The sequence below is a fragment of the Aquarana catesbeiana genome, linkage group LG01, assembly GCF_042186555.1.
Source record: "Aquarana catesbeiana isolate 2022-GZ linkage group LG01, ASM4218655v1, whole genome shotgun sequence".
In the NCBI taxonomy this organism is placed as follows: Eukaryota; Metazoa; Chordata; class Amphibia; order Anura; family Ranidae; genus Aquarana; species Aquarana catesbeiana.
The window spans coordinates 513,751,383-513,778,278 of NC_133324.1; the positions used below are offsets into that span (position 1 = coordinate 513,751,383).

Here is a 26,896-nt window from a genome sequence, read left to right on the forward strand (position 1 = left end):
CGAAGTCGGAAGAAGACCCCCGGAGCTGCCTAATAAATTACTTTAAAAACCTGTCTAGTGTGTTTTTTTTATTGACACTTTTTTTCCTAGGTGAATGGGTAGGGGTACGATGTGGGGGGCCGAGATCTGGGGGCCCCCATATTAACCTCCCTGGCGGTTTTCCCGAGTGTGGCTCAGGGTTAAAATTCAGGACCATTAGCGGTAACCCCGAGCCACACTCGGGATTACATCGCAGGATCCTGGTGTGGCTTTACTTACCTTGTCCCCGGGATCCTGCGATGTCCCCCGCTGTGTCTGCGGGCTCCGTCCTCCTCCGAAGCCTCTCCTTGCCAGGCTCCGTTCCCTGCGAGCGTTGCGACGCACGGGGGCGGAGCCTGGCGGCAAATTTAAAAAAACGTAAAAATCATAACACATACAGTACTGTAATCTTGCAGATTACAGTACTGTATGAAATTATTTCACATCCCTTTTGTCCCCGGTGCTTTGGCACATGCCCTGCATGCAGTTTTATATTATATATACTGTTCTTTCTGCCTGGAAACTGGAGATTGTCCATAGCAACCAAAAAGTGTCCCTTTACGTCAAAAGTGGCTTTAGACCAGCTAGAAAACAGCGACAGTAAATTAGAACACTTGCAGAATTTCGTGGAGAAATTTATTTTATTACTATTTATTTTTATTTATTATATTATAATTTATGTTTTTGTGTTTCAAACTTTTTATCATACCCGGGATATCTACTAGACTCTTGTTTGGACAAATTTAAGTGTGTTATTGTTAAGAATTACAGACCTTACAATATAAAACGCCAAATTTCTATGCAAAATAATTGTACCGCTTTCAGCACCTAAAATCCGAAATAATCATACTGCCAGGGAGGTTAAAGGGGGCTCCTGGATTCCGATAAACCCTCCTGCAGATCCCGACAACCCACGGCCAGGGTTGTCGGGAAGAGGCCCTTGTCCTCATCAACCTGGGGACAAGGTGCTTTGGGGTGGGGGGGCCGCAGGGCGCCCCCTGCCCCAAAGCACCCACCCCCTTATGTTGAGGGCATGCGGCCTGGTACGGTTCAGGGGGGGAGGGGGCGATCGCTCGTCCCCACCCCCTTTCCTGACCGGCCGGGCTGCGCGCTCAGATAAGGGTCTGGTATGGATTTTCGGGGGACCCCCACACCGTTTTTTCGGCGTAGGGGGTTTCCCTAAAATCCATACCAGACCTAAGGGCCTGGTATGCTCCTGGAGGGGAACCCATGCCATTTTTCTTATTTAAAATTTGGCGTGGAGCTCCCCCTCATGATTCATACCAAACACCTGTCAGCAATGCTTGTTGCTCATCGAAAGGTAAAAAAACATTTTTCCTTTCCCGATGAGCGAGCCAGCTCGGCGCTGGCTCCCGCGACGGGGCTTGAAGCTGTCAAATCTCGCCGATAACAGCAGCGAGATTGACACAATATCATGGTTACCTACTGTAGGTGTCACTGATGCGAGACACCACAGAGCTGGACTCACAGTGAAACTGGAAACATAGTGATTAGAATTGCCATTAAAAGTCCCCACTACAGTTCTTAGAGCAGCAGATGACCTTGATCAAGAGCACCTAATTTGGCGGATCAAAACTCCCCCCAGCACTGCCACTCATCCCAACTACCCGCCAGCACTGTCACTCATCCCATTTCCCCCCACATCCTCCACCAAAGAGTAAGAGATGGAAAAAAAAATAGAGAATATATGGAAGGGAGAGGAAAAGAGGGGGAGGAACAAAGAAAAAGGAGAGAAAGAATAAGATAAAGAACAAGAAGGATGGCTCAAGAAATAGTTGGGGGGAAAACAAGAAATTAGGATAGAGAGAGAGATAAAAGGGAAAGAAAGGAGAAGAGAGAGTGGTACATCATAAAATGTACCATAAGGGGTTTTCATACTGTATGAGTGGAAGGGACTCAGGGAGCGCTAAATGTCCGTGGGTTAGGGGCGCAAATGACTTGTTTTGCCTTGGGTGCTGAAAACCCATGCTACGAAAATTTTACTGTTACGGGTCCCTACAACTTGGGAAATGTTATCAAGGGTTCACGGCACTAGAAAGGTTGAGAACCGCTGATCTACAGGATGTTTGGTCATTGGCAAACAGAAAAATTATAAACTACTAGCCCATGCATTACCCCTTCTCTATCACCAGTATGCCTCAGTTTTTTTTCTAGTGTTGTAGAGGGTTGGACATACTGGACATACTGAAAAAAATCTCTCTTTTTTTTTTTTTTTTTTCCCCAACCTGCTTTGCTTCATGATATTATTTAATCTGAGACTTTAATCAAGATATAGCAGCTATCTGGATCGGTGTTTTCTCTGCACTAGCTTTGAAGGCTATATTTGCACCCTGCTGTACTGGGTGTGCAAGAGCTAGCCTGGAATACAATCTTTGGGACCTGGGCTCTGTGTTATTGCGCTTTTCAGGACTGACTATACTGTGTTAGCTGAAAAGAGCTTTCTAGGTCCAGAGCTCTGCTACAGTTGCAGGTGTAACCCTGTTTGTCTGAAGACTCACTTGGTGAGTAAGACTGGTTTGGTTGAAACATCAGGAGCTACCTCACTGTTTGCACTGCTGGGCACCTTTTTTAAACTTAACCTTTGATAAAACAGTATCCACTCTGTGTTTTGTTGAACCAAGCATTATCTGTCATGAAATTTTTTCTTCTCCATTAGTGGTCTGTAAGACCTTTTTATTGTTGGGAGCCTATGCTGGGGGTCAGACATCCAGATGGTCTGTTTTGAACAAGAAGTCCCTGGTGTGTCCCATCGGTCTTTTTGGGTAAACAGGGTGGATTCTTCTTACTTGTCATGGTGTTTCCATACCTGAGGTCTCAGTCTGGCTCCCCAGAACACAGTCTCCTTCTCTTTGGAGAAACTCAGTGAGTTGATTTCTTGAGTTGGAATCTCACTCTTGGATATCACCTAGGTGTTGCAGGACCTTCCCCTTCAGCAAGGTTTTGGTATCCTCCCTGGGACAGAATAAGTGGCCTGTTCCCTATTCTCCATGCCACTGATAATACTTCTCTCGACTACACGGCCTTCATTGGAGTCGAGACATTCACATCTAGCTTTCCCCAACCAAAGGCAGAGGTTTGCACATCTGAGGTGCTCCTGGACTCCTGAGTGGCAGGCAGAAGTCATGGCTAGAGGGCTTAGTGACCCCCCCCCCCCCCAGATTGCAAGCAGGCAGAACACACTTCTGCAGCAAGTACAGTTGGAGATGGTGTACATTCTAAAGCTGTTCTGGAACATGATCAATTGAAGATGAGACATCTTTTGTGGCTGATCCACATCCCCTTTAGGAAGTTTCTTCCTTAATTGGTGAATTATGTTAGCAGTATGGTTGTTTCCTTCCCCTTGCTTCAGGACTAACCATGGATGTTTTGTTGGACCAGGCGAGTCAAGAGATTCTTAGAACCTTTTATGTGTTTTGAGGTTAGGCTTATTCTGCAAAGTTTATGTGTCAGAATCCAAAGACACCTCAGGAGGTTAATGTGGATGGTTTTGACCATCCTCTTGTTCTTCTGGTGTTCCTTCACACCAGCGTGGGGTTATGATATACTTTTCCTTCCTGTCAACCTGTGTAGGGGTACCTCTCATGCACTGTATTCCCTTCCATTTTTTTTTTTTTTTTTTTTTTCAGGCTAACTTAACTATCCTTATGGGATATTGTGTGGTGAGGTTTCCTCACGTTTTTTTGATTCATGATATTTTTATATATTATTTTAGATAAATTGCCTGTCCATTAAGTTTTATTGTTATCATTGTAGGGCTTGGCCCTTCACGTGTAGATGGGCTGGTATTCTTGTTTAGGACTGTATTTGTCCAAGGTTCCCCGTGGGTACATGTTCTCCCAGAGACTTATCCCAGTTTTTTTTTTTTCTTTTGACATTTTCGTTGGTCTATTTTTCTGTATCATTTTGGTTAAAAAAAAAAAAAGTTGGTTGTGTTTGAGTAAATCTATATAAGACATGTTAAGCCTTTTTGCGTGCCCATGAAACGGTGACAAACTTTGGTAACCAATTTGCCCTTAAGGCTTAACAGGTGTTCAGGTTAGAGTTAATCGTGAATGATGATCCTAGATTTTATTGCTCTCACTTCGGCTTGCACAGCAAACGTTGTTTCTCATTCGTTCATTGACAGACACAGCCTTCATAACGATAAGGTTATATCGCCTCTATTAGGAGTAGGACTAGGCAGAACAAAAAAAGCAAATGAGCACCTGGCTACGCCCATGGGTCATCCTTAGTCAGTATATAACCACCTCCCTGCTCTAGGCATTCGTTTTTTTTTTTCTGCCTAGTCGGGAGTAAGGACCTGGCTCCCTGTTGGGACCTGTGGTTCTTTGGATTTTTGTTTTATTTCTTTTATTTTTTAATTTTTTTCCTGTGATGATCTGCAATCAACTGCTGGGTGACAGGCTGGAAAATATAGATCCTGGTAGTCTCCCCAGCCTGGCCATCGAGCGCGCACAGACCTTAGCTCTGCACTGGGTCGGCCGCGACAGACCCATTCTGGACTAGGGCGGCCGGTGAGGTATAGTCTCGCAGGGACACATATGTCCGGGCTACTGCTGTCTGAGTCAGTGTCGTCATGGCTGACAGCCACTCCGTCTAGGCAGGAGATGGATCTGTCTGTGGAGTGCGTCCAGCAATCCCTGCAGGAGGGGTAAGTACGGGCTCCACCGGTCCAGGCACGGCGGAGCAGCTGGGCACTCCCTGGGGGGGTCGGTTTGGGGAACCACGCTCTCCTCCATTCCCCCCCCCCCCTTTCCCAGGTGAGGTCCAGGCTTCTGGCCTAAGGGACTTTTTGGGACACATGCCCCTTTTTTTTCCACCCTCGGTTTTTGTATTAGGGGCTATCGGGTGTCCGGGGGCTAGTTTAGGCCATTGCGGTCTACCGTCCCTCACTCGCGGTGGCTGCAGGGTCGGTGGGTCTATCCAGGGCTGGCCCGGTCCCCCTGAGGGTTGTGGGCCGGCGGCGGACGACCAAAAATTTTAGCCCGCGGCTTTTGCGGCCTACCACGGGTGTCCGAAAATTTAGCCTGCTGCTTTTGCAGCCTACCGTGAGCCGCGGTTGTACAAAAATGTAGCCCGCGGCCTACTGCAGGTGTCCGAAAATTTAGCCCGTGGCCAGAAATTGAGGCCACGGGTTTTGTGCTTGCGGCGGGTGGAAAGAAATTTAGGCTTCGGCGGCCTGCTAGGCCTTGTGGCGGCCCCCTTTCCTGAGGACTGGCCATGGTGTGTGCTCCCTGTGAGGGGCCACGTTTTGTGTCCTCTGTGGGGGACCACGGTGTGTGCTCCCTGTGAGGGGCCACGGCTTGTGTCTCCTGTGGGGGGCCACGATTGTGTCCCCTGTGGGGGGCCACGGTTGTGTCTCCTGTGGGGGGCCCATGGTTTGTGCTCCTTGTGAGGGGTCATGTGTGGTGTTCCCTGTGAGGGGCCATAGTTTTTGTCCCCTGTGAGAGGCCATGGTTTGGGTCCTCTGTGAGGGGCCCCGGTCTATGCCCTCTGTGAGGGGTTCCGGTCGGTGCCCCCTGGGAGGGGCCACAGGTTTTGCCCCTGTGAGGTTTGTGTCCCTGTGAGGGGCCATGGTTTGTGCCCTGTGTGGGGCCACGGTTGGTGCCTTGTGTGGGGCCACGGTTGGTGCCTTGTGTGGGGCCACGGTTGGTGCCTTGTGTGGGGCCACGGTTGGTGTCCTCTGTGGGGGGCCACGGTTTGTGTCCTCTGTGAGGGGCCACGGTTTGTGTCCTCTGTGAGGGGCCACGGTTTGTGTCCTCTGTGAGGGGCCACGGTTTGTGTCCTCTGTGAGGGGCCACGGTTTGTGTCCTCTGTGAGGGGCCACGGTTTGTGTCCTCTGTGAGGGGCCACGGTTTGTGTCCTCTGTGAGGGGCCACGGTTTGTGTCCTCTGTGAGGGCCACGGTTTGTGATCCCTGTGATGGGCCCCCGGGTCTGTGCCCCTTGTGAGGAGCCCTTGGGTCTGTGCCCCCTGTGGGGGCCCCGGATCTGTCCTCCCTGTGAGGGGACACGGGTCTGCCCTCCCTGTGAGGGACCTCGATTCTGTGGGGGGGCATCGGTCTGTGCTCCCTGTGCTGGGCCTCGGTCGAGGGGCGCTGGTTTTTGCACTTATTGCATCTGTGCGGGAACCTTTTTCAAGAGGGTGCAGCCGTGGCTGCGGCGGAGGGCCGGTATCCCTTTTGGATAAACGGTTTTGCGCGGCGAACGCGTTTCCCTTCTCCCTCCTATTCTGACAAATTTGGCCATGAGGACTGGGGTTGTCCAAAGTGTCTTTTGGTATTTCCAAGAACACTTGCGGTAAGGTACTTCTTTGGGGAGTCCCTCCTTCAGTAGTGGACTGTTCCACCAGTAGTGAACCCCCGCTGTCTCTAGGCTGCTCAAGGTAACCATGGTGCCAATAGAGGAATCTCTAGCTTCTAAAAGGTCCAGCTGACATGCCTGGAAGGGGAGCAGAGCCCCCCCTGTATTTGCTGCATTGGAGGACCTGTTGGTCCAGGTGCTGCAGTTGTCCACTGAGTCGCAGTTACCCTGGTTGCTGAGCTCTCAGTGGGGCTGAGACATGCATTTTAGGGGGCGACCCTGAATGGCAGCATGTTGCGCCTTGATCTTGTCCGGCTACAAGATAAATTTTCCGGCTGTGTTCCTCAAGAGTTTTTTGCATGGTACATGCCTTATGGGGGTGCAGTAATTCAGGATGGAGTCCGTCCGCACAGCGGTAGCACTCCTTCGTCAGGGATACTTTCTGATTTCTGTCGACGCCGCAAATGCAATTTATGCATTCTGCTATGTGCCCGTCTCCAGCACTTCCTCAGAATTTAGCCTGCGGCTTTTGTGGCCTACCGCGGGCCGCGGGCGTTCGGCTGCCTGAACGATATTCTTCTCCGACTCCTCGGCTACTCAGAGGAGCACCGTAGTTCTTATACAAGCCTTGACTGATTTCAGTTGGGGGCTATACTATCGGATGTCTGCTTGGCTCTGCCAGATTGTTGAATTATCTGAGCCTCACCCGGGCTTCAGCTCTGGCCAGCGTGTTTCTTCTCCCAGACAATACTCCTAAAGTCCTCCTAAAGGAGATCCTGGCATAATGAGACAAGTACCTAGGATCTCTTGACAATCGGATTTGGCTGAGTTAGGAATCCAGAGTTTTTCCTAGTCTGGTGGCTTCACTCTCTGGTGGGGTAAATCCCTTCTCCCCTTGTATTGAACAGGGTGGCCACCAATGTCAGTCTGTCCGGGTGGGAGAGGTCCTAGGACTGAGCGCTGCTCAGGGTTGTTGGACGTTGGTGAAATCCGGACTACCGAGTAATATCTTGGAACTTCATGCAAACAGACGGGTTTTGGATCATGGAAGGATTGACTTTGGGGGCTCCCGGTACGGTTCCAGTCGGGCAAGACAGTGGCGGTGGCTTATGTCCTTCGCCAGGGCGGGCCAAGATAGGCTGTTGGTGGCCCTCGCTGTTGCCAGTATTCTCCGGTGGGCAGAGTGTCTCGTTCCGGCCCTTTCTGGCATAAGCTTTCCAGGTGTAAAATGCTGTAAAACGGATACCTCAGTTGGTTTGGGTGGACCACGGGGTGGACCCTTCTCTGGGCCGTGTTTCATCGTATTGGTCTCCGCTGGGGCACGCCTGAGGTAGTTCTGTTTTGCGTCCGGGCTCAACAGGACGGTACCGGGGTTTCTGGCAAGGTCACAGGAGCTTCTGGCGGCTCTATTGACCCACGTTGGCTCTATGCCTTTCCTTCTCCAGTCTCTGCTGTGTCTTTTTTGGCGGGATTACGGCTACGGTGATTTAGGTCATTCTATTGGATCTGGTTGGTTACTGGTTACTAGGTACGCCGACTGGGTGTGCCCAGTCGCCGACGATTTCCTTGGCCGCTGCCTCTCAGGAAGGGCCTACTGTCTCATGGATCGTTCTTCCATCCAGAGTCGCTAGTTTTTAACGGCCTGGCTATGATGAGCCAGGTGCTGCGGTTTCCAACACTGTTGATGGGGGCCCTGGGTGGTCTTCTTCAGCGTCTCCTGGTCTCGCATTTCCTGGTGCGTACCTTTTTTATTCAAGGGGTTAGGCATCTGTTGCTGCCAGTATGGTTCTTCTACCGCCATGGGATCTGAGCTTGGTCATGTTCGGTTCTCCTGGAGCCTCTATATCTCTTTCAAGAGATTCGGGAGATTCCAATACTTACTCTGGCTCGGGAAATGGTCTCTTGGGGGTTGTCACCTTCTCTCACAGAGTGTCAAAAAGGGGGGCGTTATCTTGTCCACCTTAACCAGGTTAAGGTGGTGCTTTGCTCTTTTTTGCAGTGTTCCGTCCTTGGATTTCCATTTGAATAAGGACATTGTGTTGCTTTTCTTGTTTCCCTGGTCAGCACTTTCCAAGGAATTTGCCTTATCTGCCCTGAAGGGGTATTGGCGGATGGGCCAAGAAAGGGGCGTTCTGTTTTTTTCTGCGACCCTTTTCCGGAGGGAGGGCTATTTGGTCAAGGATCAGGTGCCTCCTGTCCTGTGATGGCGCTTTCTTCTCGGGCGCTTAGTGCTTCTGGGGCCTTTGGTCATCATGCGTCCGTTGTGCAAGTTTGCAAGGTGACCACTGGTCGTCGCTGTACTTGTTCACAAGTCTCCAAAGTGAACGGGTTGGCATCTGCGGATGCCTCTTTTGGCTGCAAGTTTTTTTGCAGGCCGCTGGTTAGAGGGTCTATTTTCCCTCTTGAAGGGGTATCATTCAGGTTGGGTTCCAGCGTGTCCTGGGTGAAGTTCCTGTTACCTGGTTGGCTCTTGTATGAGCCTGGGGATTTTTTGTTCTCCCACCCCTCATGTTTGGCACTGCTTTGGGACGTCCCTATCGTTATGAAGGCTGTGTCTGTCAATGAACGAATGAGAAAATTAGGATTTTTTACTTACCGTAAAATCCATTTCTCTGAGTTCATTGACAGACACAGCACCCACCCCTCTATGGAGTTCTTTTGAGACTTCTGTTACTGCTTGCTACTAAACTGAATGCCTAGAGCAGGGAGGGGGTTATATAATGGCTAAGGACAGCCCATGGGCGTAGCCAGGTACTCGTTTGCTTTTTTGTTCTGTCTAGTCCTACTCCTAAGAGAGGCGATATAACTCTATCGTTATGAAGGCTGTGTCTGTCAATGAACTCAGAGAAATGGATTTTACGGTAAGTAAAAAATCCTATTTTTCATACATAGGTGCACTGGCACATGTATTTACAGTCATACTGTATGTGGCTGTGTGTAGGGAGAGGGTGCTTTTGGAATTTTTTTTTTTTTTTTTTAATATATAACAAGTTAACGGACAAACCCCCTTTATGACCGTATATATTGAGTGACAGATTCTCTTTAAAGCGGGGTTCCACCCAAATTTTGAACAATATCTGTATGTATTCTCTTCCTTGCCTAGATGCTGACATGCCATTTAAAAAAATTTAAATCGCCGTATTTTATTTTTCTATTCTTCTTTGCACTTCCTGGTTCTCCTCCCGTGGGAGTAGGTGTGTTTCTAGTCTCTCCCAGACTCCTGGGAGCTAGTCTCAGGCTTCCCAGGAAGCCACTGAGCATGTGCGGGAACGAGCGGTGAATGCTGGGAGCACAATATTCACCACATCCAGGAAATAAATGCTTGTGAGCTTCAAATGCCCACAATGAAGATGGAAACCGCCTGCAGTGAATAATATATAAGTTATTATTTCCGACGAAATCTGAGACAGGCGGACATATTACACACAATATGTGAGTATGTAATGCTGAGAAGAAAAGTTTGTGAATGAACTCAAAAAAAAAAAAAAACGATAGATAGGTGGACCCCCGCTTTAATGAGATATATCAGGGATCTATAAGACCCCTAATGTCTCCCCTGCACGCTATTGAAGCTAATCAAACACCTATTGTGCTTAATTAGCTTCTCCCTCAACGGCAGCCTGAGAATGACCACTCTAAACCTGGAAGTGATGAAATGCGCAAGTTGACTTCAGTGGCAGCACATTGGCTTAGCGATTAGCACCTCTGCCTTGCAGCACTAAGGTTCTCAGTTTTGAATCTCAACCAGTACACAATCTGCATTGATCTTGAATGTTTTTCCTATGCTTGTGTGGGTTTTTTCCAGGTACTGCGGTTTCCCCTACCCAACACACCAAAGACATGCTGGTAGGTTAATTGGCTCAATGAGTGCATCGAAGATGGCTGCCTCACTTCACTTTCAGTCCCCAGGGAGAAAAATGCTATAGATAAATACAAATTAAATTAAGACTACAAAATAGGGCAATTCCTAAAACAAAAATGGTTTTACTGGATAGACATTACCTTTACACCTGAATACTACACTTTCGTGGCAAAGTCATAAGCTTTCTCTCTAAGGGAGCTAGAGCAAGACTGCATTCAAAGCTTATTATACGTCAGAGTGCATTGTCCTCTCAAGAACCCCATCTTGGGGATGACATCCATACCCACGTGCGTTTCCAAGTGCACCTACAGACTTCCCCATCCTCTCCAACCTCCTTCCCCCCTTCCTTCCCCCTCTTAATCCTTCCACGCTATCCTTCTTTTCTCTTTCTCCTAATTTCAACATTTCACCCCTCATTTCTCTTCTTTTTTTTTTTTTTTTTTTTTTTTACTTTGCTGACAGATAGTGAAACTATAAATATGGGGAAATACTACAAAAATGTATAAAGCCAGTGGGCCTAAGCCTCTTTTTTTTATGTTTTTGTTTATTTTTTTCATGTGGAGATCAATCGGATAGCTGTTAACATATGTCATAATGCACACAGACCTGTGTTCATTTGAATAATTTATTTTGTACAACACTGAAAACATACAGTATAACATTGGTGTGTGTACAACAGATGTGCAATTGTTGTGGATTATTTATGTTCATCTCTTTCATACTGCTAAATCTATTTTTTGTAACAAGGCAAGATAAAGAATCTGGATAGTAACACTAATGTGGCCATTAAATATTATTCAGATTCCTCATTGAACCAAACCCCAACCCTTCCCATAGAACTGTTCCTACAGTGATAATTGAGCAACTAAAATATACTTATAGGAAGCCTGGAAGGGTTAAGCAATGTTTAGTTAAAATGGAAAGCATTTTGGAAATATTAGGATTGTTAATCCATGTGCCAGTATATATGGGTTGTGTGCAGGGGCTGGAATGCCAATCATGACTCAAACTTTAACTTGTTTGTTGCTTGCGTACTTCTTACTTTTATTAAAACACAGCTTTTATTGTTTCAGGATGATGTGGGCTGCAGGAGCAGTAGCTGCAATGTCCAGCATTACTTTTCCTGCTATTAGTGCTATAGTGTCACGTAATGCAGATCCTGACCAACAAGGTGAGTTACTAAATTGTAACCATGTGAAAATGGTGAGGTGACCCTTTATGAATACATACTGTTTACGTACACCACCAAGTTATGATTGGTCAGTGTTATAGTTTTTTTTTTAATATATAAATTAACCAAAAAGGATGTCTACTTAACCCCAGAAGTACTTTTACTAAAAATTCTATAATATTCCAAATTTCTAAATGATTACAATTAACTAATGCTCTTTTCATTCAGTAGCCAAATGCCAGTCCCTCAGAAAGATGTAGATGATCTAGAAATTGAAAATTGCATGACGTGGTAGGACTTGAAGAGAACCTGCCACCACATTTTATTTTATTTTTTTAATTTTATATCTGCTATTGTCTGTTTTGCAATCTCCATAATATCCACATACACTTGCCCTCTCTGCTGACGGTATCTGTGCGGTGTAATTGGCTTGTTTATTTCACTGTACACTGACAATTCCTAAAGTGTCGAAGCCTTCTACTTTTGGACTGCCTGCACTTCCACTTCAGCAACAAAATGAGACTCCTGCTTATGAAAGTGCTGCTTTTTTGGGATATTCAGATAACTGGTTGAAGTGGGGAAACTGCTGACACGCCTGCAGGCAGCCTGGAAGTACAAGACTTCAACTGTCCAGGAAGTGTAATTTTATTGTAAAATAAGCAAGCTGTTAAAACTGCACAATCTGTAGGGGCTAGTTTAAGCGCATATTGTGGAGATTGTGAAACTGTCCTTTGTAGATATTGGACAATATGGTGGTGTCTCTTTACTTTTAAGTAGGATTTTAATTCAAGCTCACATACAGGCTAGGCCTAAAGGGGCTCCACATGGGCTTGCTGGGTATGATTGCATGCACTTCAGTGCCTTTTAGGTTTTGTAATTAATATGCAAGGTCAAGGTTATTTAGGTGTAGCAGAATCTCTGACCTCTTCCAGTTTAATAGGAACTAGGGTTGGGCGAATGGTTCGGTCCGAGCATGAGTTTAGGCCGAACTTTCGTTCGACCATTTGTTTGGCCCCCCAAACCGACCACATTGCATTGCGGCACTGAACAGTGCATTGCAAGCCCTGATTGGCTGAAGCAATGAAAGCTTCAGCTAATCAGGGAACAGAGCACTGGCAGAGTCATGATTGGACACTGTCATCATGACTTTATCCAATCATGGCTCATTCCTGCCCCACAGTATAAAACTATTCTTTCAATGGCAGCCATTTTCAGTGTGATTTCGGCGTGGGGAGATGGAACAGGGCTCGGTTCAGTGCTATTAATTAGTGTGCTATACTGTGCTGTTTTGCTTCAATTGTCAGTGTAGAATATTAGTTTAGTGTCAGTCTAGGGATAGTGTGAGTGTAGTGAGGAGGACCATCATTCAGCTTTGCAGCTTTGCATGTGCAGCTAGAGTAGGGACAGCTCAGATTCTTTCACTGTAGTGTAGTGGGACCGTGTCATTCATACATACATTGGTGTAGAGTAGGGACAGCTCATACAGTTTCAGTGTAGTGTAGTGAGACCGTGTCAGTAATCTTTACATTAGTGTAGCTAGAGTACGGACAGTTCAGAACACCGTCTATTTGATTGCATTACTGCCAGTTTAACGCCATTTTACTTTTGTGTACGTTACTGCCAGTTTAACGCCATATAGTTCTGTGTGTCACTGTACGTTTGACACATTATAGTATATCCGTGGAGTGTGTCTGTGTAGTGTGAGTACTCAAATTAAAGTGCACCAAACACCTCTTTTACATTGATTAAAGTGCATCTGCGTACAGATTTCAACTTCTTCTTTCCATTTGCTTATAAGCAACACCCCCTCCCTCCCAATAATGTCTGGGAGGACAACAAGGAGAGGCAGACGTTCCCTTGGCACTGTAAGGGGGCCAGCAACAAATGTGTCCACAGGCAAAGGTGGATGTGGTGATCAGTCCTCAGGCAGGGCATCGTTTCCTCTGTTTAGTGAGTTTGCCCGTACTATCCAGCCACAGCATGCAGAGGAGGTGGTGGACTGGCTTACTAAACCTTCCTCATCCTCTGTCACACAAGCAGAGACAAGTGTGCAGTCCCCTGCAGTTGCCAGAGTGGAAAAACCTGCCTCCTTGTCCACATCTATTCCTGCCATAGCCCCAACATCAGCCATTGAGGAGTCATCTGAGTTATTTGACCACAGCGTCAGCCACTTGCCCCTTAATGATGAGGACCCAAAAATACGTGGCATAAAGGAGAAGGATGATTACTGGTTGGCAACCCTCCTTGACCACCGTTATAAGGGGAAGGTCTCAGAACTTATTCTGTCCCCACAGACAGTGCAGAAGATATAATCTATTGAGAACACCTTAAAGAGGATTTTATTGAACGTTTTTCCTGACTCCAGTAGGTTACAGTGTCGTGGAAAAAGTAGTTTTAAATCTTCTGTTGGTCAAGAGAGGAGAGTTGGAGAAGGCATCCGCCTAAGTGAGGCATTTTGGAATGTTTTTAGTCCTCGCCTCCCAGGGCTGTCAGCTTCCACATCCCATCGGCAGAGTCTGCATCACATGGTGGACGATTACCTCAGGGCCAAAACAGAGATGGAGAGCTTTCCAGCTGACGATCTACTGACTTACTGGGTCATGAGAATAGACCACTGGCCAGAACTTGTCCAGTATGCTATTGAGTTGTTGGGCTGCCCTGCATCCAGCGTAATTTCAGAATGGGCATTCAGTGCTGCAGGAGGTTTCGTTACTGATCATAGAACGCGTCCGTCTACAGACTCGGTGGACCGTTTGACTTTTATTAAAATGTCCTGGATTACCAGCTATGAAGCCCATGATGCCGATGTCACTGATTAAATCTTTTTGGGATGTGGACTCTCTGCAGGACTTCGTGGCTGCCTAGTTTTGAGGGTGTTCAATCATTTCATCTGGAAGAATGTTTTTGGTATAGGTTTCATAGGCACAATTAACACCCAAAGACCAATTTTTCAGCACCTGTTTGACAGGTGCATATCATTGCAATTTTTTACAGCAAGGCCAATTCTTGCTTTCATCAAGATTACCTCTATAGGGTTAAGGTGGGAAGGCACCACCGACACCCAAAGACCAAATTTTACGCACCCGTTACTTCTATCCAAAGTCAAAGTAACACCAGAATGTATGCAAAAAATCTCTAATCTTGTTCCCAGTGCACTACATTGTGGCCTCATCCTACACACTGGCTCCCTAGCTATTGCTGAGAAAAATAAGGGCAGCTTGCAGGGAAAATGTCTTTTTTGGGCTTTATAAATGCAATTATTGCTGCAGCAGATTCTGGTACAGATCTGACACTTTACAGGTATGCTTTCACTTTAAAAATCATAAAATCACTGCTCATTTAAAAAATGACGTTTTTCAGAAACTTTTGTTTTTATTGATACATGTCTCCCAGGGCAGGACATGGACCCCTATAACCAATGTATGCCCAATTACTTGCATATAAGCCTTTAAAATGGGCACTTTTGATTTTTGACGTTCGGGTCCCATTGACTTTAATGGGTTCGTTATTCGGGTCCCGAACTTTTGCAGTGTTCGAAAGTTCTGATGCGAACCGAACAGGGGGTCCGTTCGGCCCATTTCTAATAGGAACCTTCAAGGCCAAAGATAGCTGACATCCTTCAATATGTGGTGGGTTGTGAGGCATAGTCGGTGCAAAGGTGTAAAAAGTCATTGGGCGCCAGACACTTCTTGGATGTAAAAGAGGTTTTATTTCTTTGACAGTCCTTTTTATATTTTGCAAGGGAAAGAGGGTTAGGGCCAGGACACCCTTAAGTAGTTGCAATTTAAAATGGCAGACTCCGAGACTTCAACAGGAGGACAGCTCTACAGGGAAAGACCCCAGCAAGGTGCCACTTCTGCACATGCAGGATTGCTGTCTCATGGCAACAGTACTTAAACAGTTCCTAACTCAAAGTAACAGTTCTCTCAGCTGTACTACAACTTCTCCTTGTAGTTCTTCAGCCCCTTGAGTTCCTGGTCTCTCACTGGACCCTCTGATTCACTGACTCTGAATCCCATGAGCTCCAGTGCGGTGGCATCTCCCTCAAGAGAGCTATATATATATATATACATATAATATATATATATATATATATATATATATATATTATGCTCTCCCAGCAGGTCATGGGATTCAACAAAATCCCTGCTCATTGGCTGAGATACCCCATAACCTGACCTTGAGTTGTCCTTCTCAATCTAATACCTCCAAGTGCCCGGCCAGCTGGTGGTAGAAGAGGAAAGTACAACCAGGCCAAACTTAGGGAGAAGTCAATGGATCCCTAGTAAGTAACTACAGTAGCTACTCCTAACAAGGAATTTGGTGAGGAGCTCCCTGACTAAACCCCAGGGCGCTACAACAGGATGAACTCCTCCATCTATAACTTTGAAGTCCCTTTGATGGGGGGGGGGGGGGGTGGTGATCAGACAACATGTCTGTTACTATTAAAACCCTAACGTGAAACTCAGTGGGCAAGCAATATCGTTTTTTTCTCCTAAATAATTTGGAAGTCTGATCAACCCAGCCACATCCATTAGATAGGTTGCCAAGAAGAAAATTATATCGGCTTTCAATATTCCTGATCAGTTTCAAAGAGGTTTGAGCAATTTACATTAATCACTTACCCCCTTCCTAACAAGGCCAATTTTCAGCTTTCAGTGTTCTCACATTTTGAATGACAATTACTCAGTCATGCAACACTGTACCCATATGAAATTTTTGTCCTTTTTTTCCATACAAATAGAGCTTTCTTTTGGTGGTATTTAATCATCACCGGGTCTTTTCTTTTTTGTGCTATAAATGAAAAAAGGCCAAAAATTTTGTTTAAAAATGCATTTTTCTTCGTTTCTATTATAGAATTTTGCAAATTGGTAATTTTTCTTCATACATTTTGGCCAAAATTTATACTGCTACATATCTTTGGTAAAAATAACCCAAATCAATGTATATTATTTGGTCTGTGTGAAAGTTATAGAGCCTACAAGCTATGGTGCCAATCACTAAAAATTGGTCACATCAGATGTACTAACTGCCTATCTCATTTCTTGAGACACTAACAAGCAAGGAAAGTGCAAATACCCCCGAAATGACCCATTTTTGGAAAGTAGACATTCCAAGGTATTCAGGTATTTAGGCATGGAGAGTTTTTTGAAGTTGTCATTTTTCCCACAATTCTTTGCAAAATATTTTTTTTTTCACAGAATTGTTATGTTAACAGGTTGGCATTCTTGCAACTACACCCCAAAATACATTCTGCTACTCCTCCGTATGGCAATACCACATGTGTGAGACTTTTTCACAGCCAGGCCACATGGAGAGGCCTAACATATGCAGGGAGCACCCTCAGGCTTTCTAGGAGCATAAATTACGCATTTATTTCTTGACTACCTATTACAATTTTGAAGGCCTTGGAGCACCAGGACAATGGAAACGCCCACAAAATGACCCCATTTTGGAAAGCAAACCAAACATATAATCTAGGAGGCATAATGAATCTTTTGAACATGTCATTTTTTTACCACACGTTTTTGGAAAAATGTGGAAAGAAAATTATTATTTTTTTTTTTTTTTTTTTACACAAAGTGGTCATTTTATAAGATATTTCTGACACATAGCATGTACATAGCAAAAATTACACCACAAAGTACATTCTGCTACTCCTGAGTATGGTGATACCACACTTTTACACAGCCTGGCCACATACAGAGGCCCAACATGCAGAGAGCACTGTCTGGATGAGCACTGATGTAGCATGGATGGGCATGTATGAGGCTTGGATGGGCATGTATGAGGCATTAATGGGCACAGATCAGCACTGTGGGCACTTCAGATCCAGCCCACAGTGCTGGTGCATGGTCTCCCTCCTTTCCTCACACGCTGTACCGATCAGCGTAAGGAAACAAGAGGGCTCAACTGGAAATGCGCCGGTTTGTTGACAAGTGATCACTCTGTTATTGGACGGAGCGATCACGTGGTAAAGGGCCGCTGTCATCGGCCCTTTACGCCGATACATGATGCGCCTGTTTGGATAACTCGGCGATTACGGACGCTTTCAGGTGCGCGCCCCAGGAGACGCGATGGTTCGGGAGGACGTCCCTGGACACCCTCCCAGAACTAGCCACCCGGGCTGTAGCTGTCCTTCGAATATAGCCTGGTCAGCAAGTGGTTAAACAGATGCACACATGTTTGTCTGGTAACATATAACAAATGTATAATTACTTCTAATTTTACTAGTTCAACTACTTAGTTTTTAGTTTGACACAATAATTTATAGACTCTGTAGTAGTGATATAGAAGCACTGTGACATGTATAATTCATACACTAGCTGTAATTAAAGTTTAAACCATAAAAGGTGATGGTTGTCATTTTAAAGTTTAATTTTTTACCAATCACAGGTGTAGTTCAGGGAATGGTAACTGGAATCCGTGGCTTATGCAATGGACTGGGACCTGCTCTGTATGGCTTTGTCTTTTACTTGTTCCATGTGGAGCTTAATGAGATGACTGATGTGGAGCCTTCTGACAAGGTCCTTAAACCCAACATGGCCAACCCCTCTGATGAGGTAAGCATGTGCAGCAGTGCAATGTTATTTCAGACACCCATAATGATATGGTTTCTCTATGGAGATCTTTAATGAGAAAATATGCCTTTGATGGTTATGGTTTGTGTTCTACTAAAAGTGCACCAAGGCCCTCTCTGTGTCTACACTCTAACCGTTTTTTCCTTTATTTCCCATCCACAGAGAAGTATCATCCCAGGCCCACCATTCTTGTTTGGGGCCTGCTCTGTTTTGCTGTCTTTGCTGGTGGCTCTGTTTATCCCGGAACATACCAACCTTACACTGCGCTCTGGTGCTTATAAGAAGCATAACAATGGTGCTCAGAGCCATGCGCTTTTGCCCCCGGCTCACCTCCCAGAGGGCAAGGAACCACTTCTCGATGATAGTTGTGTATGACCAAAACACTGTACATGGGCATCCGAGCTATTGATCTAGCAACATCATGGACTGCTTTGTCACACACTGTGGGGAAACCTTGACTCCAGAAGCAGCAGGAGCCAAATGACAGTGAAAAGGACTGTGACTGTGTCATTTATATTACCCCAGTACAGGGGTTAGATAGAGCAAAAGCTCTTTACAAACAGGTTACACTTAAGTGTGCCAATAAACATGGCAGCAGAAATCCCAATAATTGCCTGTTAAGCAGGTGAACTACATGGCTAATTTTAATTTGTATAATTCTGGCAGCTGTCTGTAGACAGTCTGTAGGAGTGGGATGTATGTATATTGGAGAATAAAAGCGAGCATAACTATGGAAGAGGCTAAGAAATTGGGATGTCATTTGCCAAAACAAGACTAGGATCTGCCACATAATCTGCCTCATGACCTAGCCCTAGAAGCCGCACCTGTGGCATTGTGATAAAAAAAGTTTTTATTTTTTATTTAATTTGTTTTTTAATTATTGCTATAGTTGACTGAAAAGAGGGCTACACCATGGCCCTGCTGTATGATCTTTTTTAAAATCATGTTAATTCTACTTTCCCATCTCTTCTGTATACCACAGTGCAGCCCTGAGAGAGTTGGATGAAGTACCCTTGTTGTGGTCTGACAGACTAGCCTCTGACTGTACAGAATAAAAGTTAATTTTTTCCTAGAATGCACTCTTTTCACTTTATTTAACAACATTTGATATTTCATTTTGGAAAACAATGGTGATGCTCATTTGTCATATGTCAGTGGGAAAAAGGATTTACAATACAAGCAGTAGAACTCTTAAGAAAATATTGCTCAACTTGTCATTTATTGAAAGTAAGTAAACACCTACCACCTAATAAGCAGTGTTTATTAACCACTTAAGGACCAGGCCACCAAGTTAAAATCATGTTTTTTTTTGCTAGAAAATTACTTAGAACCCCAAACATTATATATATTTTTTCATTAATTAAATTAATAAGAAAATAGTAAAGTTAGCCCAATTTTTTTTATATTGTGAAAGATAATGTTACGCCGAGTAAATTTGATACCCAACATGTCATGCTTCAAAATTGCGCCCACTCGTGGAATGGCGACGAACTTTAACACTTAAAAATCTCCATTCGCGATCGCGGCAATACCTCACATGTGTGGCTTGAACACCGTTAACATATGCGGGCGTGAATTACGTATGCGTTCGCTTCTGCACGCGGGGACAGGACGCTTCACATTTTTTTTTTTTTTTCTTCTTTAAAAAAAAAAAATTTGGGATCACTTTTATTCCTATTACAAGGAATGTAAACATCCCTTGTAAAAGGAAAAAAGCATGACAGGACCTCTGTGAGATCTCATATTTACACTTAAATGCAATTAAAAAAAAGTCTTTTTTTTTTTTTTTTCCCAATAAATAAAATTGTCCCTTTTCAAGGCTGTTGGGCGGAAGTGATTGTTTGACGTCCGCTTCCATCATCCAACGGCACTGAGTTGAGTGGGGGCCATCATTCCCTCACTGGACTTCCTGCCTCTCAGGGGACAGCATCAAATCATCTCCACTGCTACTGATGGCTCTGTTAAGCGGCAGAGACGACCGGGACACAGTGGGGGGGCATCTCTCCCGCCGCCGATAAAAGTGATCTCGTGGCGAATCCGCCGCGGAGACTGCTTTTATCTTAAAGCGGACTGCCCGCCATTTAAGAAAATACGGGGGTTATGGCAGCTATAACATCAAAATACCGAAGTAGAATGACGGTGGGCGGTCCTGAAGTGGTTAAAGTCCAATAGAACCTTTGTTTTATTAGCCTGTTAAAAATCTAGTGCCTAGCTGTTCATTCAATAAGCCTTGAATGAATGAGATGTACAGTTAGTTCCATATATATTTGGACACAGGCACCAAAACATATTCAAGCTATAGTTATATAATGGATATGGGCTGAGAGTGCACACTCTCGGGTTTAATTTGAGGGTATGTACATCCAAATCGGAGGAAGTTTTTGGGAATTGCAGCTCTTAAGAATAGCCAACACCCCTTTTTTAAGGGGCCAGAGGTAATTGGACAATTGAATCAAAAGCTCTTTCATGGCCAGGTGTGGGATACTCCTTTGTTATTTCTTCATCAATTAAGCAGGTAAAGGGTCTGGAGTTGATTCCAAGTGTGGTATTTGCATTTGCAATCTATTGCTGTGAACCTACATCATGCGTTCAAAGGAGCTGTCCATGGAAGCGAAACAGGCCATTGCAAGGCTTCAAAAATAAAACAAATTCATCAGAGAGATAGCAGCAACATTAGGAGTGGCCAAATCAACAGTTTGGTACATTCTGAGGAAAGAAGAACGCACTGGTGGGCTCAGCAACATAAAAAAGGCCTGGATGTTCACGGAAGACAACAGTGGTGGGTGATCGCAGAATCCTCTCTGTGATAAAGAAAAACCCATTCACAACATCCAGACAAGTGAAGGGCACTCTCCAGGAGGTGGGCATATCATTGTCAAAGTCTACAATCAAGAGAAGACTTCACAAGAGCAAATAGACGCCATCTGTAAAACGTGGTGGAGTCAGTGTGATGGCATGGGCATGCATGGCTTCCAGTGGCACTGGGTCATTGGTGTTTATTGATGAAGTGACGGAAGACAGAATGATGATGATGTGACGGAAGACAGAAGCAGCCGGATGAATTCTGCAGTGTTTTTTATAGAGATACTGTCAGCCAAGATTCAGCCAAATTGCAGAAACGTTGATTGTACAGCGCTTCACAGTACAGATGGACCATGAACCCAGGAGGTTTTGAAGGAAAAGAAGTGGAATATTCTGCAATGGCCGAGTTAATCACCTGATCTCAACGCAATTGAGCATGTATTTCACTTCCTGAAGGCAAAACTAAAGGCAGAAAGACCCACAAACAAAGAACTGAAGATTGCTGCAATTAGAGCCTGTCAAATCATCAGAAAGGAGGAACCCCAGCCTTTGGTAATGTCCATGGGTTCTAGACTTCAGGCAGTCGTCGCCAGTAAAGTGTTAACAAAATATTAAAAATTTAACTGTGTATAAAAAAAATATTTGCAGTTACTAAAATTTGTACTTGATATTCATGTTCAACCCCTTGAATTAAAGCTGAAGTCTGCACTTCAAATTAATTTGGATTGTTTTGTTTTAATTCTATTCTGGTGACATACAGAGCCAAAAGTATGAAAATTGTGCCTGTGTCCAAATATATATTCTCTCACTCTCGCTCTCTCTCGATCGAGAGATATATATATATATATATATATATATATATATATATATTGGGGACGGGTATTCAGACCCCCTTACATTTTTCACTCTTTGTTATATTGTAGCCATTTGCTAAAATCATTTAAGTTCATTTTTTTTCCACATTAATGTACACACAGCACCCCATATTGACTGAAAAACACAGAATTGTTGACATTTTTGCAGATTTATTAAAAAACAAAAACTGAAATATCACATGGTCCTAAGTATTCAGACCTTTTGCTCAGTATTTAGTAGAAGCACCCTTTTGATCTAATACAGCCATGAGTCTTTTTAGGAAAGATGCAACAAGTTTTTCACACCTGGATTTGGGGATCCTCTGCCATTCCTCCTTGCAGTTCCTCTCCAGTTCTGTCTGGTTGGATGGTAAACCTTGGTGGACAGCCATTTTTAGGTCTCTCCAGAGATGCTCAATTGGGTTTAAGTCAGGGCTCTGGCTGGGCCATTCAAGAACAGTCACGGAGTTGTTGTGAAGTCACTCCTTCGTTATTTTAGCTGTGTGCTTAGGGTCATTGTCTTGTTGGAAGGTAAACCTTCGGCCCAGTCTGAGGTCCTGAGAAGGTTTTCGTCCAGGACATCCCTGTACTTGGACGCATTCATCTTTCCCTCGATTGCAACCAGTCGTCCAGTCCCTGCAGCTGAAAAAAACACCCCCACAGCATGATGCTGCCACCACCATGCTTCACTGTTGGGACTGTATTGGACAAGTGATGAGCAGTGCCTGGTTTTCTCCACACATACCTCTCAGAATTAAAGCCAAAAAGTTATATATTGATCTCATCAGACCAGAGAATCTTATTTCTCACCATCTTGGAGTCCTTCAGGTGTTTTTTTTTAGAAAGCTCCATGTGGGCTTTCATGTGTTTTGCACTGAGGAGAGGCTTCCGTCGGGCCACTCTGCCATAAAGCCCCGACTGGTAGAGGGCTACAGTGATGGTTGACTTTCTACAACTTTCTCCCATCTCCCGACTGCATCTCTATGCATCTCAGCCACAGTGATCTTTGGGTTCTTCTTTACCTCTCCCACCAAGGCTCTTCTCCACCGATAGCTCAGTTTGGCCCGACGGCCAGCTCTAGGAAGGGTTATGGTCGTCCCAAACGTCTTCCATTTAAGGATTATGGAGGCCACTGTGCTCTTAGGAACCTTAAGTGCAGCAGAAATTTTTTTTGTAACCTTGGCCAGATCTGTGCCTTGTCACAATTCTGTCTCTGAGCTCTTCAGGCAGTTCCTTTGACCTCATGATTCTCATTTGCTCTGACATGCACTGTGAGCTGTAAGGTCTTCTATAGACAGGTGCGTGGCTTTCCTAATCAAATCCAATCAGTATAATCAAACACAGCTGGACTCAAATGAAGGTGTAGAACCATCTCAAGGATGATGAGAAGAAATGGACAGCACCTGAGTTAAATATATGAGTGTCACAGCAAAGGGTCTGAATACTTAGGACCATGTGATATTTCAGTTTTTCTTTTTTTATCTGCAAAAATGTCATGTGTAATGCTGTGTGTACATTAATGAGGAAAAAATTGAACTGTAATGATTTTAGCAAATGGCTGCAATATAACAAAGAGTGAAAAATTTAAGGGGGTCCCCACTGTGTGTGTGTGTGTGTGTGTGTGTGTGTGTGTGTGTATATATATATATATATATATATATATATATATATATATATATATATATATATATATACACTGTATTTATTGGCGTATAACACTCAATTTTTCACCATGAAAATCGGGTGCAAATGGCGTGTGCGTGTTATATGCCAATACTTCAATTTTAGCTGCCTCGGAGGGGACAGGGAGGGGGGCGGGACGAGCGCCATCAGATTACATACAGTGAGAATCTCCTGTTTACTTGTCGGCCTCTGTAATAGGAAGTCTCGTCTCCTGGGCCGCCATTGGACCACTGTTCTGTCTATCATAGGAGATTCTCGCTGTATGTAATCTGTAGACGCTCGTCCCGCCCCCTCCTTGTCCCATCTAGGCTGCAGATGGGCATCGATCAGGCTGCACTGATGGCAATGGTGAGGCTGCTGCATTGATGGCAATGGTAAGGGTGCTGCATTGATGGCAATGGTGAGGCTGCAGATGGGCATTGATCAGGCTGCATTGATGGCAATGGTGAAGCTGCAGATGGGCGCTGACCCTTATTTTGCTTCAAAGTTCCTTATTTAAAATTTAATTTTTTTCCTGAAACTTCCCTCTTAAAATGAATGTGCGTGTTATACGCCGATAAATACGGTATATATATATATAATATATATATATGTGTGTATGTATATGTATCTGTGTATATATGTGTGGCTTAGGTGAAAGTGGATGTAAACCCAATTCATGAAATTTGAGCTGGCCACATATATCTGTAGTGTTTTCTTATCTCTCTCCAAAGCACTGAGTCCCATGTGTTTCTTCCACCCCATAGCTCTGTTATCAGCTGATAACTTCTGACAAGTTCTCTGGCACAGGAGATAAAAGCAGCCTGAAGTTTGTGTTGTGGGAGGTTGCTATAGATTAGCAGAGTGCTGCTCGATTCAGAGCAGAGCTCTGCACATTACTTCCTTCCTTTGCCAATGTGGAGTGGGGGTTTGCCTTTTCTCCAATTAGCTGTCTTGGCTGTATGCCAATAATCCACTCCCAGTGCTGAACAGGAAGAGAAAATCTGTAAAAGGATGTGCACTTTCTATAGAATATATAAAGATGAAGACAGCAGATATACATGTAAAACTTATGTAGGAGGATTTGTTTCATATCGCTGTATCATCTGAGGCTGTTCACTTCACTGGGTATATGTGAGGGTTTACATTCACTTTAATGCACTGAGAGTGTCAGATTTTTTTGCAGTTCATGAACTTTGAAGTACACCTGAAGTTCCTGTATGACAGTCTACATAAGAACAACATCAAGTTACTGTGATGTACAAGCTTTGCCTGACTGAACCAAATCTGCCATTTGTGTCTCACACGTCACCCTCCCAGGCACTACAGGTCACAGTGGGAGGGTTTCAGCAACAGAAGCAGTGCTGTCAATCCAGAAAGCAGTTGGAAGGTATTGGTGTGGCCAATTGCTGATTGACAAACCTGTGAATCAGTAGTCACAATGGTGATAGCCATGCCCCTTGCAGCATCTTCTTATGCTGCTGCAGTGCAAACAGTCTAGGCCTACATGAGAGTGGGAACTTTGTTCTGAATTCAGAAGCAGTTCAGCATTGTTGCAACAGTATCACAGGAAACTGCCTTAGTTGGACTTTACTGGCAGACTGAATGGGTATTTCTGTGACTTTGCAGAGGGACTAAGAGAAAATTGTAAATACTTCATCACATTTTTTAGACTGGGAGCCCATAGTGTTAATTTAAGGCAGTGGACTCCAAACTGTTTGGAGACCCCTGCTTTAAGGCATCTTTTTCTGGAACAATCTAGAGACATTGATATGAAATGTGGTCATGTTTTTACTAAATCAGATGAGAACACAGGGTCATTAAACCATGGGTTGTATACAGCTACCTTCAGGTGATTGGACACTGGTAAAACAGCTGCTGGAACATCCACCTATACCCCTCTTATTTTCCTCAAGCCTCATTTTTATACTAGTGTCCTCTGAGAGAAGATTACCTCTTTCTTATGGAGGTTTGGAGCTTTCTACAGCTTTGGGGTTGACTCTTTGGCTGAGCCTTGGAGGACTGTACCAGACCCACCAGACTAAAGAAGCGGGGACGGCCTGTAATGTTGCTACTGGAAGTGGATCCTGCTTTGGGTATTCACCTTGGTATGTGGTTCATTACATTGATTTAGCCACAGGGTGCTACACAGGTCCAGGGTTGTGGCCTGTCCCTGAAGATGCTTTTGTGGGTCTGCCCACCGTGAAGAGCGAAGCCCGTATGGGGTCTGGTTCCCTTCTTCCTGGCAGTATGGTCAACTTCTGCCATGGTAAATGCAGGATGCATTGGTTCATCAGCAGCCTACAGTACCTGGCACAGGTGACCTTCCCCCTCCCTCTCCAAAGCAGCAGTTGTCCACAGTGTCAGCACTTCTCTGCCCAGGATATAGTGTAGCACAGGCTGTGACACCCCATCCAGTGATCATAGCCTGGGTTTAGGATCATAGCCTAGGTTTTTTTTATTTGCTGCAATTTTTTTTTCTAGAGCGAAAATTTCATTTAGGCATCAATGCGTGGCTTCACTCTATGGTGCTCCACTGCACCTGCGAGGCTGCAAGCCCCCGTGCTGTGCTATGCCTGGCAGCCTCACTTCTAGTCATTTTATCGGGTCTGTGCACATCACTTCTTTCTCTTTTTGGCCCACAGGGCTACATTGACTTTCAGCACCTGCTTTTGCATGGCACAGCAATCCCTACCCTTTGCCTGGGTTCATCAACAGCCTAAATCTCCACAGGACCTTAGCACTCTCTGCTTGGACAGTTGCCCCCAGTTTGGCTCCCTGCCTTTCTCTGGGCACAGAGATGGCTCTTCATCAGTACAGCTCTCCTATTATTTATCTAGGGATGAAATTTCTGCCACAATGTCTGATTTCATATGAAGAGTTCTGGGACTTATAGAAGCAATTGATCTCAAGGGTCATCAGCCAGCCCATGTGGTTTCTCCTTTTGAGTCCTTCCTTGACTTTGCCTATGAACCAGACATACTCCCTGAGGAGACGGTAGCTGAGAAAAACACCCCCCCTCCACTTCGGAGGAATGTGATCAGGATGAAGCACCCCAGGCTGAAATTGTATCCAAGCTTAAGGATACCATTTTAAAAAGCTAACCGTTCAAACTAAATTTTTTCTCCGTACCTCTTGAACACGTAACATCCATATTGGTAAAGGTGTACATATGTTTATTACAATATTAATTTAAAAACAATTTAACATAAACACATAGGCTTAAAATATAAATCACCCCTAACACTGAGGTAGTCCTCAAGCTAAATTCCATAACCATCATAGTGGATATGCGGATGAATATAGCCTCAAATCGCAATTATACTATGTTTTGCAGCTATATAACCGCTTCTTCAAGAGGCTAATGGGGGCATGAAGTACATTTGAAGAAAACCGTAGCATAAAGTAAAACTGTATAAAAACGGTCCACATTTAAAGAGTTTTAAATATACAAAAACAATGCGGTAGTATAGCCACAGGGGGGAACTTAAGGGGCTTACCCAAGTTCCAGAGGTAATCAGTGAGAAATGCCAAAAGCCAACTCTCCTCTGTGGCAGACATAGGAGGTGCCAGGAATGATCCCCAAAGTGAATACTGTAGGTGTCCAAAAAAGAGGGCCAGATA

The 26,896-nt window shown here is 44.7% G+C and overlaps 1 protein-coding gene across 2 annotated transcripts in view; it reads left to right on the plus strand.

The window, feature by feature from the left end:
- Positions 1 to 19,029, plus strand: part of LOC141104013 (hippocampus abundant transcript 1 protein-like) — a 61,175-nt gene extending 42,146 nt beyond the window's left edge. For both annotated transcript variants that reach the window (XM_073594027.1, XM_073594028.1), the window contains exons 10-12: positions 11,276 to 11,373; positions 17,770 to 17,936; positions 18,117 to 19,029. In XM_073594027.1, the coding sequence (XP_073450128.1) occupies positions 11,276 to 11,373; positions 17,770 to 17,936; positions 18,117 to 18,329 (478 nt within the window). In that variant the 3' untranslated portion in view covers positions 18,330 to 19,029. The remainder of the gene's footprint in view (positions 1 to 11,275; positions 11,374 to 17,769; positions 17,937 to 18,116) is intronic.
- The last annotated feature ends 7,867 nt before the right edge of the window (positions 19,030 to 26,896 follow it).